This window comes from Typha angustifolia, chromosome 8, assembly GCF_048772165.1.
Source record: "Typha angustifolia cultivar Huaian chromosome 8, ASM4877216v1, whole genome shotgun sequence".
In the NCBI taxonomy this organism is placed as follows: Eukaryota; Viridiplantae; Streptophyta; class Magnoliopsida; order Poales; family Typhaceae; genus Typha; species Typha angustifolia.
Window position 1 is genome coordinate 12,787,144 of NC_133246.1, and position 22,518 is coordinate 12,809,661.

At 35.3% G+C, this 22,518-nt stretch overlaps 1 protein-coding gene across 3 annotated transcripts; it reads left to right on the plus strand.

Annotated features, from left to right (window-relative positions):
- Positions 1 to 5,527: 5,527 nt before the first annotated feature.
- On the plus strand, positions 5,528 to 21,293 carry LOC140764332 (cyclic nucleotide-gated ion channel 1-like). Of its 3 annotated transcripts, none has more exons than XM_073102850.1 (8): positions 5,528 to 5,732; positions 7,829 to 7,973; positions 10,370 to 10,901; positions 11,546 to 11,758; positions 12,608 to 12,876; positions 14,839 to 14,950; positions 15,876 to 16,112; positions 20,363 to 21,293. In XM_073102850.1, exons 2-8 carry the CDS (start codon positions 7,945 to 7,947, stop codon positions 21,059 to 21,061), a joined length of 2,091 nt encoding a protein of 696 aa, XP_072958951.1. In that variant the 5' UTR covers positions 5,528 to 5,732; positions 7,829 to 7,944; the 3' UTR covers positions 21,062 to 21,293. The 3 variants fall into 3 exon arrangements, with proteins under 3 accessions (XP_072958951.1, XP_072958950.1, XP_072958952.1); XM_073102849.1 differs by having other exon boundaries at positions 7,842 to 7,973; XM_073102851.1 differs by having other exon boundaries at positions 7,854 to 7,973.
- Positions 21,294 to 22,518: the final 1,225 nt, after the last annotated feature.

Below are 22,518 nucleotides of genomic sequence, written 5' to 3' on the forward strand. Positions count from 1 at the left end.
TATCTACGACCATGTGATTTTCTATGCCTCTCTCTTCCCTATTTATTTAAGAAAATTAGGTTAATTTACCTGTGCCCAAAATTACCGTACTCGTTGCATTTTAAAAATTCTCATATTAATCGCTATACTTATAACTGAACTAAAATTTCTATTTTTTCTGTTAAATTTAACTAAATAATATTAAAATAATTAAAATGTCTCTATCATATTTATTAGACAGATTTTGAGATAATACAACTAAATTACTATAATAATACTCGGTTAAATTTAATAAAAAAATTAACAGTCTTATCTTAGTCATAAGTCTATAAAATAATTTAAAATATTTTAAAGTACAAGAAGTAAAATGTATTTAACATAAGAAAATGTGTAGATAAATAATTTATTATGTCAAGCAAATGGTTATGTTATGCTAAGACATCGTTTGGTTTATGTATAAATTTTCTCTAATATAATTATATGCACACCTCTTAAATATAAATTAGATATATTTATAACTTTATTCTTATTATTTAGTTATACAGTATGATTATTATCTTGTATAAGTTTATATAAGAATTGTGTTTTGTATTACTGATTATAAATAAATATGTTAATTATGGTAGAATATTTTGCTTATTTGTACTGTCTCATTTGTGAGAAGATTTTGTGCATAACTTGTCACGTAACTTATCTTATATAAGGTTTGATAAAAATATACATAAATGAACGTTTGGTTCTAAAATCTATTTTTAAAAAAATCTAATTCATGAATAAATGTCCCTTATGCACAAATCAACTGCTAACTATGGAAAAAGAAGTGGTAAAGTGATAGTTATAAAAACAAATTCACAGTTGAATGAATATTAATCAAACAATAATGAAATAAAATATCACGTAAATAACAACATTAAGTACTCGTTCAAATAAATAAGTTGAAAAGATAGGATGACGACATTACAAATAAATCTCTCTGTTAGGCATTGTCAACAATCCCATAGAAAAGCGCATAAGAGACTTGATGGAGAAATGCAATAGGAAGCTTTCTCATTCTCGTTAGATAGTGTATATTCTAGTATTATGATAGAATGTTGATGGATGTTAATGATTTCACCAATGGCATAAGTATATTCTAGTACCAATTTTGGGATGTTTACATAACCACCTTAGGCTTTTGATTTTCTTTTTTTGAGAGGTGATTGTTGGTTAGTGGTTGATAGTAGATGACATACTTCCAGAAGATTTCATTGTCTTTATGCATGCTTTTATTGCTAGTGTCATATGGCAGTTGAAAAGCATAAAATTGCTGCTCTATATATGATAAACTTTCTCCTGTTGTTGTCGTCGTCGTCGTCTTCCGACAAATCTTGATGATGATGCATGACTATCTTAACAAATCCTAACAACCTCATCCTGCAATTCCTTCAATTAGTATGTGTTTCTCGACTCCACTGCCTCAAAATGCTATTAAATTGAATATGGACGGCGCGTTCAATGCCGCCTGCCTCCGGCTAGGATGATATTGGTATAATTCTTCGTAATCACCTTGGTCACCTCATTGCTGCTATGCTTGATCTTTTAGCTTATGATGATCTTCTGACAACTGAAGCAGCTGCTCTCCTCTTTGGCGTTCAATTGGATGCTGACCTTCATATCTATTATCTCATTGCCGAAGTTAACTTCTCAACCATTTGGCTCATCATCCTCAACATTGAGCAATATACATGGCACCACTTGTACATAATTGAAAACATATATTACATTTTCTTTGAGTTCTAATCATCCTTCTCTATCCACAATTATCACAAATATAACCAGTCAGCTAATTAGCTTACCACTATTGGCTGTCTAGGTGCTTCCAATTTTTTTGAGGAACTCCCATGTTCATGCTGATTTTTCTTCCATTTTGCATAGGGGCAAAACTAATCCTCTATGTATATTATGGTGGCTTTACATCCTTTGTTATTGACTTTTCTATTTGTTAGTGTTTTGATGCAATATACAGTGATTTTGACCAATCTACTATTCTCGAGTTAAAAAGAATTAATTACTTCTTGACCCTCTTTAACTATTGTTTTATACCACTTTCACCCACTCAAAGAACTAGACATATAGACTATGTAAGCTCCATGTAAACATCATGTAAATTATTCTGACAAAAATAATTTTAAAATCTTTACTAAGGTTTAGAATTGGCTCAGAAGAATTATAGTTGAACCGAGCCAGCACTGGCCCACTTAGGCTCGGCTCAATTAGACTCGTATAATATATATAAGGTTTAGAACTATTAGATTTTAGATTCAACAATTTATATGATATCTATAAATGTAAGAAAAAAATCTCAATCCAATCTTCATCTCCCTAAACCTATCATCCCTAGACCCTAAACCCTCTCCACTGAAACCCAAAACCCATCTTCCCTGCCTCACCGATCACCACTCACCACCGAAACCCAAAACTCATCTCCACCGCTCAGCGTCTTCATCAGAGCCACACCGAACGCCATCACCGAGCGCCATCACCGAGCACCCTCATCGAAGCAGTAGTGGGGCGTGATTGGTGTTGTTGAGGATGAAGCCCATTTTGGTGGTGTGAGAGCTCTTCTTCGACCATGATGGAAGCCTTTGTAGGGATGTAGTGAAAGCTTCTGCAAGGCCATGACAGAAGCCTTAGCGGGGCCGTGGCGCAAGCTCTCCCAGCCACTAGGGCTTCTTCCAACGAGGTCAAAATGAAGACAATGACGATGTTGAGGCCATATCCCTCCTTCACTGTCCCATCAATGCTCTTGAGCCTTATCGAGCTGGAGATGAGCCGAGCAGAGCTTAGCTTTTCCAGCTTGAGCAAGGCCGAGCTTTTTCCACCTCTCGAGCTAAGTCGATCTAGGCCCAGCTCGGCTCATTTACACCCCTAATGTATATGTCCACCTTTTTCCTAAGTAGTGAAAATAATATAAAGTGGTATTTGAGTGAATCAAAATATAAGTAACTGTAAAAAATTCCACTCTACTATTATTTTTTGTACTATTTACAGAACTACTACTATTATTGTTCTGTAAGCGCCGCATCATAGAGATAAGTCACTATTTTAGAAAGTGATAAATCAGTTTCAAAGACATATTTTTATAGGAAGAAGAGAATCTTGACTTAAAAATGTGTCCTAAAGTAATAGAAATTGCCAACTGAGAGAGCAACTTTATAAACTAGAAAGCTACTTATTTAAAAGGGTTAATTACACTATCACCCCTTGATATACTTGGTTTTCACATAAATTCTCTAAACTTTTTTTAGGTTGTATTGTCACCGTTAAACTTTAGGACAAACTAAAACAGGTAATGACGGTGATGAAAAATACATAATGATCAACTATATCCCTGATAAATTAACAAGTCATCAATTTAGTCATAACCAGCAAAAAAAATAATTAAATTACAAACCATCATCTCTTCCCCCCAAACCACTATCATCTTCCTCCTCGAACCCCTGCCCTCCTCGCTAGCACACATGGCCCTTTTGGTGGCGCACATGGTCCTTTCAACGACACAATGACTAAGAGCCTTCACAAGCCACAAGAAGGCAAACTTGCTCTCATTGCTCTCACTCTCAGCACGCTCACCCTTGCCCTCACCACCCTTACTCTAATCGTCGTCACCTTCACCACCATCCTCGCTGTCATTTTTGGCCACCCTTCTCCTCTGTCTGATTCAATTCCTCCACCAACCTCACCCATGCTGTGCCATCATCCTCGGCCACCCGTGCCCTCACCACCTGTGGCTGCCCTTGCCCTCACCTTCAATGCCCATGGCTACCCTCACCCTCGCCTTTCTCGGCCGCTACAAGCGGAAGCTGCTCCTCAAGGCTGACGGACAATGCTTTGGCACCACCTTTTTGGCTTGCTCACACCCAATGCTATTGACGATAAGACGGGGAAGGGGGAGGATGGGAGCATAATTAAATCTTTTATCCTAATATAATTAAAGGGTTTAAATAAAATTGTATTTAAATCTCTATTAATTTAATTGAAATACATATTTAAATCTCTATTAATTTAGTCAAAATATATAACGACGACATCTAGATCATTTCAGGAAAATATAATTGCCACGTAAGTTGACTCGCCTAATTTTCTTACGGCATGCTAATAGTAGAATGACATTGAAATTCCCTAAATAGTAGGATGACATTAAAATTTCCTAAAGTTTAGGAGTGATATTATAATCTAAAAAAGTTTAGAGGATCTTTATGAAAATCAAGTATAATACAAAGTGTGTCAGCGTAATTAACTCCTTGTTAAAATAATCTACGTAGCTACTTAATATGCACATTCATAGTTCTAGTTATACATACTCAAATAATGCGAGATTCTTTTAACATATTCATCTTAATTGAATAGAATGATATCGATTTATTGGTTTCATTATCTCGTCTAATAATAGGCAATAACTAACAAAAATTATAGCTCAATTATTTGTTGAAGAAGAGCTATATTAATTCATGTATTATAGTAAGAAAAGCAAGTTGCAAGTTGCAAGTGCATCAAGATCTGAGAAACTTATTTCCCCTGAGTCCGTGACTGAGTCCGTGACAACACTTTTGTGATAAAAAGATGATGTGAATTTTGGTGCCTGTTAATATCATTACCAGATTTCCATTTGGTACTCTATTTGATCCAACCCTAGGGATGCTGCCATAAATATTATGTCTTGTGCTTGTAGTTGACAGGGAAAATGACAGGAAATTATCCAACTTTAGCAGCGAGTTTTTAGTCATTTTAAGTTTGCCTAGAATTTTATTATACAATTCTAATTCACTTTAAAACTTATATATAAGACTACGTGTGTCTTAAAATCGTTGTATTAGTCAGCGATTTTTAAAACAACCGGGAAGATTGTTTTCCAGTAAATCAACTTTTTGATTGAATAAATTATATATAAATTATTGATTGGAAAATTAATTTAACTTTTTTTCTTAAGTAATTTAAAAATTTTCATGACTGATATATATAAATTATTGATTGGAAAATTAATTTAACTTTTTTTCTTAAGTAATTTAAAAATTTTCATGACTGACAAGCATGCAGTAGTGTATATATTTTTTGGAGTAAGTTTTGAATGTACTCTAACTCATAGAAAAAGATTTGGAAGGGCTAGTTTGGTCAAAAACTCTAATTTTGGTACCAAACTATATATTGCCACTCAAAAGTTTCAAAACATTTTGTTAATATTTATGAAAGAGCTCAGTAATATTATTTAATATGTCATAGTTGCTATTGAAATATATTGTCTACAAATGCCAATACATAATATAGTTGGTAATTATGATAATTAAGAGATATACTAAGAATTATGATACATAAATATTTTTAGTGACCGTTATGTGAAAATGTCTAATAAAATTGGCAGGGGTAATAGAGTAATATAATGGAAGACGACGGGTTGTAATTAGTAAGGAGGATTATTACTCTTTTATCCTCCAATTAGTCAATTAACCTTCCCAATTGCGGCAGTAGTCATTCTTGAAGTCGATAAATTTACCACCCTTTTCTCAATCGAGTCCACGCCAAAGAAGTATCCGCGAAGCTTCATCTCTTTGCTCCTTTTAAACTATAGACAGTGGTCGTGGTCGTGGTCGTGGTCGTGGTCGAGTTCTAGATAACTAGAAGATGATGCGGGGAGGGAAGTAAAGGCCTTCCGTTCTCCGATCAAGACGTGTTCTTCTTCTCGATCTCGTCTATTTGGACTACGGAGACGCCAAAAGGTACTCTTTTTCCTCTTCTAATTCGCTCGAGGATCGAATTGATCCGCTTCTTGGTCTCGTGGTTAGGGTGGGATTGATTTGAATGATGCGATTCCTCTGCCGCTTGGTGTTATTGACTTGGAAATTCGGTTGAATTCCTGGCAAATGTGAGAATTTATGGTATGAGTACTGTATTTAGGTTGGGATTTTGGATGGAGTCTGTTTGTCATGCTCGATTAGGTTTTGTTTAGAAGAGAGACTGGAAAATCGAAATTTGCACATGGAGCTATGCCAACGGAGTCTGGTATAGGGGTTGGGCATGGCCCGGTTACTTCCGAAGGTCGACTGTGTTCTTTAATGCTATAGGAGAGGTTCTGGAGACCTCAACTTTCTCCAATTTCTTAAAACCTCGTTCACTTTAGGGTCAATTCTAGAATAAGAATTCCTCTTTGTTATTTTCAAAATAAGGTATTTATTCTAGGAATAACTATTTATATAGTCACTTGTATTCTAAAATAAGGGTATAATAATTATTTTTGATGTGATATTAAGTAAAAGAAAAGATGAAAAAAATGTGTTTTATTTTTTATAATTACTATAAATACCCTTTAATTTGATATAAAGTAGATTGATGAGATAGATTTCAAGGATAAATTAGTAATTAGGTTGGTGTGTAGTATAAAATATATTTTTTATGAATAGTGTTTGTATTATAGAATTTAGTTATTATGATATTTAGCTATTATTCTGGATTAAGGAGTTGTATTCTGGAACAAAAAAAGTTATTTCTGAAATGAATGGAGGCTAAGATTCATGGCGTATACAGAATTATAGATTGATCTTCTTTTGTGCTACCTTTGAAATGTGTCTTTGTATCAACATTGTCCGTAAAATGAGCAATCTTGTTCTTGATGCTAATGGAAGTTTACCTACCATCTTAAACCAAAATTAGCGAAAAGTTACAACATGTGTAGATAAAAAGCTCTCACTCATCGGGATTTGAATGTTTGGATTTTTATTTTCCTAAGGTTACACGCTGAGCCCTATTTTATTGAGTTTACATGTGAGCATTTTAGGCATTATTAGTGCATCTTGCTCTTTTCACTATGCTTTCATGTGGCTGATTGATCGTGTGCAGCTATTTCAACATACTTTTCTCCGATGATGGCCGTGCCATTTATAATATTTCTAATAAAATTTTTAGGATATTTAGAGACGTTTTTAGGTCTTTAGCATATCAATTTTTAATTTTTTTGTTTAAATATATGTATTAAAACCTATATTATAGTATTTTATCTTTAGATTATTTTTGTAAATACCCTATTTTTTTTTAAAAAATAATAATTAAATATAAATATTATTCAACATATAATATAATTGAATGCATTCATAAAACTAATATTAATGATTGAACACTTCATAATATGGTTGAATATTTTATAATATAATTGAACACATAATAACATTCAACACATAATATTAATTGATAATAGTTTAATAATTAAAACTAATGTCTAGTTTAATATAGCATGACGAGGATGATCAAGGACTTTATTTGCTGGTACAAAACTAATATAAGAATGTTACACTAAATACTGTCGATAATTTTTAAAACTCATCCATTGATAGTATTGCTTGTTATAAAATTTTATATAATCTTCATACAAGTAAAAATTTTATAATTCTTCTATGACATAATATGAATATTAAACATGTAGGAGAATTAAAGTTGATTTGATGATGATTGATGAAAATAAAAAAATTTGAAAAAAATATTCCACATGTTGTGCCGGACAGCACGCGGCCTACTGGACTGGTACTCTCTTGTGCTAAGTGTCGTGCTGGTAGCGGCACGGCCATCCTTGCTTTCCTCTTCGTCCTTCCTATTGACTTCACTTGAGTATGCTAAACATGCATAGTGCACTGCCATTTGGAATTGCTATCCATGCATATATTTTTTGAGTAATAGTGACCAAGTTCAATTACTGGCTTTGAATGCTTTTGGACTATTAAAATAGAGTCCTAATTTCTGCTTATTGAGACCTTGTTAATTAGCTGAGTTTCTGCTACTTCATAGCTCCTAAATTTGATTTATTTCAACTATTTGTTGAATTCAGTTTTAACATCCAGGATTTCTTATAGTCAGCAGCTGCTCTATAGATGAAATGTCATATCTGAAAACCTGAAGGTTTACTTTCAGTGTTTAATTTTCCTTTTCTATTAAACGGAAGCAATGACTCACCGGGAAGAGAAATTTGTGAGGTCAGTATTTTTTTTTCACTTTCTTAGTTACAAGTGCATTCCATCTTTTCTGCTCTTGATGCATTTCAACACCTTATTTTAAATTTGGATAACAGAACAAGGAAGACAATCCACTGTTTCTGGATATCTCTTGTTAGATGACAAACAAAGTTTCCATTGTAACATGGTGCATTCATTATGTGTGATTAATAGAATCATCCTTTAGCTTTGTGACTCAAAACCTTCTATTGTTATTGTAACCTTAAACTGATGGTAAGATCTCATGGACTTTCCGATCCAAATTGTGTTTGCTTCTGCTTCTTCCAAAACTTAGGCTTGGGTCTAATAATTCAGTACCAGAGAAATGGCCACTGGAAAAACCCTATTTAACTTGCTTCCATTTTCTATACCAGAGCAAAGTTTTTAAAATACATCTAATATGATTGCTAGGTCTGTACTTGGTATCCTGTTGATATCACTTTGTTCTGTCGGCACCCCACTCTATATACTTAATACAATATTCTTCATATTGCTAGGCACCATTTGTTAAGTGGTAACATCTCATGATCTTCTGAAATCTATGAATGGTCAAACATTGTATAACTGGCAAAGATTTGGACTACAACTTGTGACTTATTGATTACTGTATATTATGTCCACCTGAACTTAAACTTCTCTCGCTTGATTTTTGCCTGAGATGAAAAATGAGCATGTTTGCGAAACAGTCATCTCATTGCCAAAAAGTAAATATTATCAAATTTAAGAAATATCATACTCGGATTCTCCACTTCTGCATTTAGCATAACTTTATGTAAATAAATGGTCAACATATTTGATAAAAAACATAAAATGAACAGGCTATGCACCATAATATCCTACTATCTACTGTGTTGGATGAGATTGATTGTTGATCTTGATTGACTGTATCATATCTGTGCCTGCTTGGTGCTTAGGAGAAGTGGCTGGTGAATTTTATTTTTTGAAATTTTGTGCACAATTAAGTGCCAAACAGAAGTTGCTGAAGTTGTTAGAGAACATTTTGATCTATATTGACCTGTACTTGTTAAGTACCGTCACTTGGTAACAGTATCAGTCATGCTGTGCAAAGGTATTAAGTGTATGGAGTATGAGATGATAAAATGAAAGAAATATCTGCCAACATTGGAAGAGATATAAAGGAGTGGTTGTTGATAAATTTTGTCTTTTAAGCCTTTTTAATAACTTTAATCAGCTTGAAACACCTCAACTTGGCTGGTTATATGGCTCAAGGCCTTGTTTGCTTTAAGTTTAGGGATCCCTCTCCAAACTGATTCAGGAACCCTTAATCTGGTTCAATAATCAAACGTCTTTTTATCTTTTCATATCTAACCAAGTTTACTCTTCAAAAAATCAAGACTAAGAAATAAGAATAATTAATCGAGTTCAGATATTAGCCTCAAACCAAAGAAAGCCTAAAGTTTTTCTTTTAGATCCTGTAGTCATTGTTAGAAATCGATTAAAGAGAAAATGGGGCCTTAAGTTGTCAATGCTTGAAATACATCAGTTCTAATGTGATGGTTTTAATTCACATAACTTGCCATATATAAATAACATCATGTTATTGTAGCATAGGATCCTGTAAGTCCCAGTTTAATTACCTATAAAGCAATCTTTTTTAATCTGTTAACAGGGAAAATTACATGTATTACCATTTGAAACAACTTTAGCTTGTACAATGATTCACCAGATGGCTGCCATATATAATTAACAGCAAGTTCTTGTAGCACAGGATCATGCAAGTCCGCAGTTTAATTTGCTGTAAAACCAATCTTTTTCAACATGTTAAGAGGGAAAATTACATTTATTACCATTTGAATCAAGTTTAATGACTCACCAGATGACTGCTATTTCTTCTGGTGGCAGCTGGTTTTTTGAGAAGCAAATTGAAATGGAAAGATTACAGGTAGACAATAATTTTAAAATTGTTCGTAGTGGTGGCAAACTGCTTTACAATACCTCGGTAAAAATTTAAAAAAAGCAACCACTGTTATTGTTTTTGGCATGTCATGTTTGTAGCTAGTTTTTTTTTTCTTTTTTCTCAGTACTGAATTGAAATGGAAAGATTACATGTAGAAAAGAATTTCAAAATTATTGGTAGGTCAGCAAACTTCTCTATGATTCTTTGGTAAAAACTTCAAAAAAGCAGCCCTATTTTCCTTTTAAAAGGGATCTTTTCCATGAGTGGTAACTGTGAACCTTATTAAACTACATGTACTCTATTTACCATGTTCCTTGTTTAAGAAATTTAAATACAAATTAGGCAGTCCAGCTTAGTTTTCTACATGTGAATCAAGTGAAACATAGTATGTAGGAGTAATTGCATATGTCTTAAAAGATCTATTGTCGGCTTCTTGTTTTTATTGGTATCATATGTCCAGGTTTCAAGATTTGAGCTCAGAGCAATCCTTGAGTTCAGAGAGACTAGCTTCAGGAAGAAAGCACAGGATATATGCTTCAGTGTCACAGATTATTAGAAGAGGACTTGAGTGGTTCAGAAATTTTCTACAATATGAGTATGTAAATAAATCATCTCTGGAGGAACTAAGGACCAGAAGAAAAGTATTAGATCCTCAAGGACCATTTCTTCAGAAATGGAACAAGATATTTGTCATATCTTGTGTAATTGCGGTTTCAGTGGACCCTTTGTTCTTATACATCCCAGTAATCAATGGTCAGGATAATTGCTTGTATTTGGACAGAAAATTGGAAATTATTGCAAGCATCTTGCGCTCCTTCACAGATATCTTCTATGTACTCCATATTATTTTTAAGTTTCGGACTGGTTTCATAGCTCCTCCTTCTAGAGTTTTTGGTAGGGGTGTCTTGGTTGAAGATCCATCAGCAATAGCAAAACGATATTTATCAACATACTTTCTAGTTGATATCTTTGCCGTTCTTCCCCTTCCTCAGGTATGACATTCTCGTGTTCATTTCTTCTGTGCAATCTTCAGTATCTTACTTCAGTACTGCTTACTTAAGTATTAGTGGAAGAAAGTAGATTAGTTTCAAAGACTAGTCATATTTGGTGAGGGGTAGGACCAATTCTTTTAAATGAATGCATATGAAAATTAACAAAGTGATATTTTTACAACAAAATTATAAAATTTTTTGCTAGTCCCATTTTTTTTGCTTTGATAGCTAATTTTTCAATCTTGATAAGCGAAAGATACATTATCGACATGGACATTTAGTAAAGATAGTTCCTCACACTGGCAGAAAAGAAAATGTTCTATCGTGAGCTTTTCTACTAGTCCGCTGATCTGATTTTAGTTGAACATGTCCAGACTCCCACAGTTCGGTAGCTGTTCACCAATCTGTTAGTTTCTTATTTTGTGCATGATTTCATACTTTCCTATTTTATTCCATTTATTTGTGAAATAATATGGCATCTGTATCACGTACTTCTTTGCCAAGAGAAATATTCCATATTTGGAGCGAAAATTTTGCTATCTATATTCATTTTTTTTGGAACTTTTTTGCTATCATGACTAAAGAGGTCCATATTTATGTAGGAGAGCATCATTTTTAACCATATACGCATATTTTCCACACAGGTAGTTATATTAATTATATTGCCCAAGCTGCAAGGATCAGAGCTTCTGCATGCCAAAGACGCATTGATGTTTATAGTTATATTTCAGTATGTGCCTCGACTAGTAAGAATCATACCATTGTATCTTGAAATTACAAGATCTGCTGGCATAATCACTGAAACAGCATGGGCTGGCGCTGCTTTTAACCTTTTACTTTATATGCTTGCAAGTCATGTAAGTCTGCGTATCTTAGCTCTTTCTGCACTCTTGAAGTCAATGCTATTTCTTTTCAGTTGATGCGTATGTTCAATTTGAGCGCCTTTTATCTTTTTACTTTTGATATTGGTCATTCTAGCTAACTTCTTGTCCTCTAGTGTATGATGCGTGGAGTTACTAGTCCAGTAATTAATTTTGGTTATTGATTAAAATTGGTTATGAACATTATGATGTATTTCAACAAATTTCATGCCTTTCATCATGGTAAATTTTACAAGAAGTGTCAATCTAAATTCTCTTATTATACTTGTATTTCGAAGTTACTTTTTCTCATTTTGGTGTCTTCTTAAGGACGAGGTCCATGCATTAATAGTTTTATTGTTGAGTTGTTATGCCTTTTTTTCATATTATCTAGAGCTGCATAAATTAATAAGTACAAATGAAGTATCTTTACTGACAAATAAATATGAAATGGACTCTGGAGGGACTCAGCATTCTTGCAATATAGAAAGATGAAATGTTACACGAATTTGTTAATACTAAATACTTGCATATAATACCTTTGTGTGCTCCATGCGAAAGTACATCAGTTCTGTTATTCCACTGATTAGTCCATAGGGATGCTGAACAAGTAACATAAATTAACTCCTCTTTTTATCTTTTATATAATGACTGGCTATTAGATAGGCCATCTGGAGGCATCCAGAGTTAATGTCTGTCACATAATGTAGCATTTATCTATTCAATAAGGTACTTGACACAATACTCTCATTAGTATGTGTATGGCATAATTCTTCATTAAAAGTGACATGCTTTATAGGTATGCTATTGTTCCTTATGTGGTTCTGTTTTTGTGATACCTTCTAGGTACTTGGAGCATTGTGGTACTTGCTTGCTATTCAACGGGAAGATGCATGCTGGAGAAATGCATGTGGTGAAGATTGCGCCGCCTTATACTGTAGTGACCGTAGTAGTCAAAATAATAGTTCCTTGACGATTTCTTGCCCTATAATAGAACCAAATACTACTATGTTTGATTTTGGAATTTACATACCGGCGCTTCAAAATGTTGTTCAGTCAACAAACTTTTTTGAGAAGTTGTTTTATTGCTTTTGGTGGGGGCTCCAAAATCTAAGGTTTGCACATCACTTTATCAAGCTTTTTCTTCACTCGGGCAATAGCTTGATTTACTCATGTTATTTGATCATGTTAGTACTTAGTACAACAGCAAATATAACTTCATAAAAACTAGATTATTGACTTATTTCTTTTAAATGCTGCCTAAAATCATTGAGCTGGCTGGACTGCTAGAGCACTACTCAAGTTTGATACGCTCCATAGCAAAGTTGAAATTTTTTATCATTTTCTATGACTAGTTATCAATGAGTCTACAAGTCTATGATTACATTCAACAAGTGTAAAGTTTTGTAGAAGGTGTAATGGATGTAATCATTTCATGTAACACCAGAGTAGATAAAAGAATCCCTTGTAGAAGTGAGATTCATCGATGTTCGTGCCGACTGGTATAGGGCTCGATTTGCGATATCGGCACGTAGCACAAGGGGTGCTGCACAACCCTCCTCCTAACAGCAATCCACAAAAACATCATCGTTGCTCACATTCGCTCTTCATCGCTCGTTGTCGAGCTTGTTGTCGTGCTTGGTATCGCTACTTGCCGTTGAGCTCGTTGTTGCACGGATGCCCTAGCTTAAGAAAATCTGTAACTTAAATTAAGTTTTTATTGGACTCGACCCGACCCATTCTCCTTCCTCCTTGAGTTAGGGCATGGGATGGGAGCGGCATGTCTTCTTTCTCGAGCTAGGGCACATGAGCTTCGTCAACAAGCGGCAAGTGAGATGGCGAGTGATGGCAGCAAGCACGACGACAAGCAGCGAAGGGCAATGACAAATAGTCTCCTTCTCTCCTCTTTTTCTCATCCTCTCTTGCTGCACGGCAGCAAGTGCCATAACACTTGTGCCATGCACTGTCGGTTGGTGGTCAGCACAGACCGTGCCATAAGCACGACCATTCTTGGTGAGATGTATATCAGAGTTGTGCAATGCCAGGTTGGATATCAAGAATCATACAAATTAAGACTCCAAAGTGTGGGCTTGTGGTAAGTAAATTGCTTACCATCTCTCCATTTCTTCTTGCCGAGAGTCAGACAAATAGGAACCTGCTGTTTGCTATGTTGTGAAGAATGCTTGATGAATAAAACTAATTGGCCTCCTGTTTTCTTTATTTTTTACAGACGAATCAGTTTAATTAGAATAATAGGTATATGGCTTGCTATATGATGTTTCCTTTATAGGTCCTAAAGTTGAGCTAAATATTACTACTTGAAGTATAACTTTTCTTTTAATGGAGTCCATCTATAGAAAGAGCCATTGGGCATTAGGTATTTGATTAAAAAATTGCAGTTGTGGGCTAGATCAGGCTGCCATATGTGCTTGTTTCTCTTCTTATTCTTTTTCTATATTTTATCTTCTATATCTTCTTGTACTCTATCTTCTCTTCTCTCTAAATTGTTATACTTAGACTGCTGCCGCTGTGTGATTTAAATCTAATCTAGCTTCATATTTTTGTGCAATTATTTATTTGTTTCTCTTTATCCTTACTTTCTTGTTAGATGCAGTTACCAGCTTCTAGAGAGAATTTTTGTATTTTGCTAGACTTTCTGTAAGATACTATCAACTGATCCACAGAATATTAATAGAAATTTCTGCTATTTGCTTATAATTTTATTGATGACTTTGTCAGATCTCACAATCTCCTTAAACTTTTATATCTTGTTTCCTGGCATCTTTAGCAACTCTACATAGCCAATGACTCTACATAGCATTATGCGCAAAAAGAAATTTTATTTCTACTATTCTTAGATTGAAGATAACTGACAAAAATTGAACTAATAACTCGAATACTTTCTTCTCTTGGGTGCCCCGTATGGCATTCCCTTTCTATTTTACATCATTTCCTTTGTTAACAGAAGTCCATATCTTCATCCCTTTCTATGTTATTTATTTATCTTGATTTGTCAAAAAAAAAAAAAAATTGAGGCACATCAGTTTCTAAACATTGTCTACTTTTCTTCTTTGCAGTTCTCTGGGTCAAAACCTGAAAACAAGCACTTATACATTGGAGATCTTGTTTGCAGTCTTTGTCTCCATTTCTGGCTTAGTTCTGTTTGCACTTCTTATTGGCAATATGCAGGTATCCACACCTTGCAATGATTATTTTCTGAGTATTTCGATGTAATTAATTTCATATATGGGTTCAAAACTAAAGTGGCACTCAATCTGAAGATTACTTCTAGTATTTGTGAAGAATGTTTTACTGCTGAGCTGATGCAGAGATATGCACACTCACATAGCAATGATGCAGAGACATGCACATGAAATGGTCTGCAGGGTTTTAATTCCTGTCTGATTATCTTATAATTCTTCTGTCCACTGTATATAATATACCCAATTATCTGTTAGTTTGGGATCTTATATAATTTGGATTCATTACAGCTGCAGAATTTTAATACAAGAATTCGTGTGTCATATTCCTGTACTGCTAGTGATCAGATATGCACACGATTCTTGTAATACCATGTTGGCAGAAGTTATTGTTGAATCAGAATGATCATGTTTTCAACTCCTTGTGATTGGGCAAGTTTAGTTTCAAACTAGACTGCATGAATTCTTAATCTAAGGACCCCACAAATGAATCCCGCAAAGGCGCTTCCCTTCATTCTGAAAATTTTTAACTACCTGCCAACTGATCAAAACAATTCTGTAGAAGTGAGAAAAACAGCTGTTTTAAATGCAATGTACATGAGATACTTTAACAAAACAAGAATGGCACTTTTTCTGGTCAAGAAGGTGAATAACTAAAGATCAAATTTTGGTTGATTCTTGCAATAGCAGTTTTGAATATGACCTTTGACATATCTTCTTGTCAATCTGTCTTTTTACTACTTCCCAGCTAAGTATCCTACATTGTTCACATGCTTCAGGAAACTAAAGTAAAATGTGAATGATAATGTCAGACAGCTGTATCTTATTATAATCTGCATGTGTGAAACATTTTCCTATCCAACTGTATTTATCTTTGACTAATTAGATACATGAACTTTCTGCTGTGGCTACAGACATATCTGCAGTCCACTGCTGTGAGAATCGAAGAAATGAGAGTTAAGAGGCAAGATGCAGAACAATGGATGTCTCACCGGTTACTTCCAGAGAACTTAAAGGAGCGAATACGTCGTCATGAGCAATATAGATGGCAAGAAACACGAGGGGTAGATGAAGAGTACCTTCTTCAGAATCTTCCCAAGGATCTTCGAAGGGATATAAAGCGCCATCTCTGTCTATCACTGCTTATGAGGGTAATTTCTTTTTTACTTTGTTGTTAGAGTATAAAAAGATAAAATCACTGCTCTCCAACAACATAAGCTTTTAGAGTAGGTGAGTTATCATGAATAGGTCTTCAGTTCGAATCTTGTCAGACCTATCTGTCATTTAACATATAAGACCTAACTCATTTAATTCAAATCTATTAATTGAGTCTATTGAAATATTTCGAGCACAGAAGTGAGAGGGAGTACTATAGTATAAAAGAATAAACTATCGTCCTTCAATAACTTAAACTTTAAGAATAGTTGACAAGTTAATAGTTATGTTGATGATCTCTACATGTTTCTTCATTTCTACTTGGTATGCATTTTAGCCTAATATCTCAATGCATCATATTTGTTGCATCAATCTGACTGCAGCAATAAATATGCAACTCATTATGGAAATTCTATGTGCCTTTTGTAGCATGGGAAACATGATTGCAAACCCAAAGTTGCTTAGGAGATAAACTGTTCATATGTAGATTGAATACTCCCATCATTGTCATGCTTTCTTTTGGGGTGTGCGTATGCTTTACTAAGAAAGACGGATACTTCCATACTCTTGCTATATCCATATCAGATACCGAATCGAACATAACACTTGCTGGAAATTTTTGGATACTTCCTTATAGAATTTGATTTTTTTTAAAACAAAATTAATGTTGTGGATATTTTGGGATACTTCTTAGATACTTCTAAGGTTTCTATTAATATGAGTAAAATTTAAGGAGACTATTATCTTTCGTTTCTTATCTTATCATATCTAGTAGAAGGTTCTATTTGTAAAAAGATTTGAGTTTGTTTATTAATTTTATGATCTATATTTCTATATTAGGAAATCATGTTACAATGGTCAATTTCTTCTGATTTATTAATTGAATTTGCTTGTTTATCTTTCATCTTAGTTAATAATATACTACGTTATTATACTGGACCTTAGTTATGAATAATAGTTCTTTTAATGGATAAATTGTAGATCTCCTTATCTAAACTATTATACGCAACAATAACCTCAATTAAGAAAACAAGTTCATTAATATGTGATACAACTAGAGCTGGATCAAGTTGTATGAAGAGGAATAAATTTGTTTGGAAAGAAAATAAAGCTTTTTGTTGGGAAGCATTCGAACGCAGGGGATCGCGTTTAGACGTACTATGCGAACACCTGCAAGCGTTCACAAATAAAGAGAATGGAATTTGTGCGTTCGAACGGCATCGAGCCTGCTCGAACACGTCCGTTCGAACGCCTATATGCGTTCGCAAAGACAGAGAACGGAAAATTCACATTCGAACTGCCTCGGGCATGTTCAAACGCACCGTGGCGAGAACACTTCGTTTTTAGGGTTTTATTTCTATTGTTTGAGTCCAAAAGGTAGCCTCTAAGTATTGTGGAGTGCATTCTAATTGGATTATATTATGAAATCATATTTTCTTCTCCTATCTCTCTTTTTCTATCTCTCTCATTTTCTTCTTTCTTATTACCCTAACTTCTCATCGTCCCCTAACCTTTACTAGTTAGATCCTTTCTTGACTGTCACGGCCCTACTTTTTCTAGGAGCGACCTCTTCTTTCCCTTCATCTTATTCTCATTTCTAAACGCAACTATCCCCATCCATATATCATCTTCTCCTCCCCTTCCATCACCATCAAGATCTTCCTTCAATTCAAATAACCAACCCAACTCTCATTAGTCCGGTTCGTAGCAATATATTTGTGTAGACATAAAATGAATATATAGATATAGATATTGATATGAGCTATGTATCCTTAACTTTCAAGATTTGTCTTATTGGCATATCCATATCTCGTATCCGTATTCATGCTTCGTAGATGCTTGTGTATTCCATGTGAATTAGTTGTTAGATGATATTATCAGATTTTTTATAAGTGTTGGTATGTAGAGAGAACCACAAAAATGTTTCTCTAATGTCTCACTGAATCAGACTCAGCTGCCACTATCTTGAAAGCACCTTTTTTTGGCAATTAAGCACTGAAGCACAGCTAACAATATACCCCACTTATTACACGATTTTCAATTTCTTTTCCTACTTGGTATCTTTTCCTCAGATAATTTGTTAAATTTGGAAGACTTTGAAAGATCCATCTAAGCTGTACTTTTTCTGCATGATTGTAGAATAGTGCAGGTTTGAGTTCTTTGATGGCAATCAATGTTTTGGAAGGGAGTAGCTTTTCTTTATATAAAAAACCCTGGCATTGCAAATCCATATCTGGACTGAAAAACATGGGGCTATCTAGATTATATTGAGAAACAGTTACTGGTAATGCTCAATTATGACATAGGTGCAGATTCTGAAGTGCTGGCAATAGATTCCCATATACCGACAAATAGCTTAAGTCAAATATCTATAGAATTTATGATACCCCATAAGATGCAGTTGACGCAGATTTAATGAAATGAGTTCATCATACTTGGAAAACTATTTGTAATTTATGTGTTATGTGATGTTCTGTTTGATTGCATGACACGGGGGATTTCTTGCAAATAGCATCGTCCTTATTTGTGAATAAGAACCAAATGGAACATCTTTTTATCTCTATCTAGAAACACTACAAAGTCCTTCAGTGAGGTTTATCAATGGTTTTATTGCTACAAATGGTATTATTATTTTAAAGTTGTCATGATTTATTGTTATCAGAAGTAGTGACAACTTCTTGATCCATGTTTAGAGCTGTCAGAGTATTAAAAGCTGCTTGTGCTCGGCTTAATTTAGACTTGAATCAAGCTCAGCCTATATTTAAATGAGCCAAGCTTGATCAGCCTTCTTAGGCTCAAAAGTCAACTAATTTCAAGCCAAGCTTGAACAAAGGTTGGCTTGGTCCACCTTCTCAAAAACAATTTCAAGCCAAACTTGAACAGAGGTCAGCTTGATCAAGATCTGCTTGATAAGGCTTGAAATTCACACTCATGATAAAGTTTAATTTAGTTACCACATTTAAGCTTGATTGAATTCAAGCTTGATAAGCTCAATACTAACATTAATTTAACTTAAATTGTACTCAGTTCTAGCCAATGCAAGCTCAACAAATTAAGCTTGAAGAAGGCTTGATAAAGTTTAATTAGAATTCGTCTCAATTAATTCTATTGAGCAGCTAGTTAAGTAATTGTTTGGTCTGTCTTTCTTTCTCCTTTTCATTTTGGAAAGAAGGAAATGAGGTGAGGAAAGAACAGGAGGGGGATGCAAAATTGTATGGAGGTGAAGTTTCTATTGCAGACTGAAGAAGATAAAGGAAATAAAAGAAATGTGAGATCAAAAACAAAGTTAAAGAAGTGGAGAACAAGAATAAAGAATAGACTAAAAGAAAAGAGAAGAACAACAGGGAAGAGCTTAGAATAGACTAAAAGGGCTTCTACTGGAATGAAGGAACAAGGGGTAAAAGGAACTTTGGTCGAGTGAAGGAAAGAAACAAAAGCTATAAAAGGCTCGACAGAAAGCAGTTCTTAGAATTGTCTTGGGTAGAAGAGGCGACAAGTAGAAAACAAATAACTGGAAGATGAGAGAGGTGGCAAGGAGTTTTTGGGAGACAATATATTCTTTCTGAACATCACTTTTTCTGTCAAACTTGATTGAAATGCTATATATCTTATTTGTTCAGTTTACCTAACCAATAAGATATGGTCACTACCACAATTAGGGTGTAGTGCCACAATTCTAAGAAAGATCCGCACTTGCCTCCTATAGAGTTCATATATCACATTATATGTTAACTGCCTTGCCTTACATAAAACAGAACATAAGGACATGCATGGACCAAGGTAGGTATTATTATTACATGCTGTTTCCTAGAGAAGATGAAAACAGAATAAAGTAATCAACCATCAGAGATCTGTTAATACATAGGGGTGAACATCTTCTTCAGTTCATTGTCGAGGAACAATTACCTGTAATTTGATATAAAGAATCTAGCAATTTATATCACAAGAGCAAATTCTCTTAGTTTGCATGACACTAGGAATAACTTTTACTGATTTTTCTTATTGTAAGTATATTTTTATTCAAAAGCACCAGAAGGAATCTGAATTCCCAAGGAACTTGTGCACAAATATAGTTGCAGAAATTGAAGATGTCCTCTGTGGATTACCACTTACCTAACAAAACAAGAATCATGCGCAGAAGCTTGTTCTATATTAACACTTGTTTTTATGTACTGCATTGTCAATGTCAACAATTATCAATATTCTTTACCCTGAACTCCTTTTTTTGTTGCTACACTACTTTCAGGTTCCAATGTTTGAAATGATGGATGATCAACTTTTGGATGCCATGAGTGACCGTCTAAAACCAGTTCTGTACACTGAAAACAGCTGCATTGTTCGTGAAGGGGACCCCGTCAATGAAATGCTCTTCATCATGCGTGGCGAGCTAGAGAGCATGACCACAAATGGTGGAAGAACTGGCTTCTTGAACTCTGATATTCTTACGGCTGGAGATTTCTGTGGGGAAGAACTCCTAACCTGGGCTTTGGACCCCCATTCATCCTCTAGCCTTCCTAGCTCAACAAGGACAGTGAAATCATTTTCTGAGGTTGAGGCTTTTGCCTTAATGGCTGATGACCTGAGGTTTGTTGCAACACAATTCCGAAGACTCCATAGTAAACAGCTCCGACACACATTCAGGTCTTACTCGCCGCAGTGGAGAACATGGGCTGCTTGTTTTATACAGGCAGCTTGGCGCAGGCACTGCAGAAAGAAGCTTGAGAATGCTTTACGTGAAAAGGAGAAAAGGTTGCAGGCTGCTATGGTGAGTGGTGGTTCCAGTTCACTAAGCCTTGGGGCAGCATTATATGCTTCACGATTTGCTGGGAACATGCTGCGGGCATTGCGGCGAGATGGACCCCGTAAGGCCCGATTACAGGAAAGAGTGCCTGTTAGGTTATTGCAGAAGCCATCGGAACCAGATTTCTTTGCTGAAGAGAATTAGTGCATACGACTATGTCATAATATTTCGTGTTTCTGCGAGTAAATTATTCGGTTATCTAAATATCTTTCCTGTTGATTCTAATGCTTTGAAAGTAAAGACGACGGGATAAATTGTTGTTGTATATAGCAAGATGACTAGACTTCTTGTTCTTTTCAATCTATCACGGTGTTAAATTTACATTTGGGGTGGTAACATCAATGAGTTTCAAAATTGACTTCGACTGATCACTGTATATATTTGATTGAGAGGAGCGGGCGTTATATTTCTTTCACAGGATATTGGTTGGCACATGTCCAATATTTCACCATGGAACGAACATGTAAACTGTAGCAAGATTGCGACCATTTTTAAATACAAGTGATTGATTGAGTGAGCGATGTATATAAAAAAAAAATTAAGAGAAATTTTTTCATGTAAGTCTCTTTCTATGTAATTACTGAAATAGAAAATATAAATCTTTTTAGTGATTTTCAAATTTCTAGCCGTCAACTACCTGCTAATTGGAATTCACCATCCCAATTAGCAGTTTAACTGACATGGTAAAACATACCTATTTGATTTAAAAAAGAAAAGAGTACCTTTAGATTGAGGGAAGTCCAAGATGCAGTTCCGTACAGGTGGACCCTGGTTGTGGTGACGTGTAGTGCTGGCGTCCATGCGTGGTCGGTGTTGCATGCTTCGTAATCATGCTCCTCGACGTCCTCGTTGAGGTCGTCTTATAAGACAAAGAAATAATAATAATAACTCTCCCCCTCTCCTCTCCTCTCATCTCCTATACTCTCCTCTCCCAAACCCCACGCGTCGCGTGCGTGCTACTGGCCTCCGCTCCGAGCCACCGAAGTCACGTGACACGTCCAACCGATACCTTGTCGCGTAGCTCCTGCGATTTAATGAGCAAGAAATGTCGTAACGGATACCGGTAGTTACACAGCTGGCCCAGCAGCAGCCGCGTGTGCCTCGTAAGCGACGCCCGCGACTTCCGCTGCCGTCATCCATCACCGACCGCTCGCTCGCCATCCGACGGTCGGCGATGCGCTCCGCATAGGAGAGCAGCCCTTGCGCGCTGCGCCTGACCTGAATAGGACAAATTCCACTCGCCGCATCGCCTGCGCCACGTAGGGCCGACGGCCACATAATCTATCGCACACGTGTCGCTCTCAGATATCGACGACTAAGATGTGATAGTCCACTATGGTACGGCCCTTCTCGCGCACGCACCACGGACTGCGATCGGATAGAACCCAGTCCCTAGGAATTAATCTACAGCCAGGAGGGTGGTCAAAGTTCAAACTTTCCTCTCCGTTCATTTCTTCCGCTTGCAAATTCTTTACAGATAGAGGATATATTGTCAAATTTACTGAAAGATGAATGGAAGGTAGTAGTGGCTTCTTAGTTCTACTACGTCGATATACGAGCTCACAAATTATATTACAAGAAAATAATAATAATTGTAATTC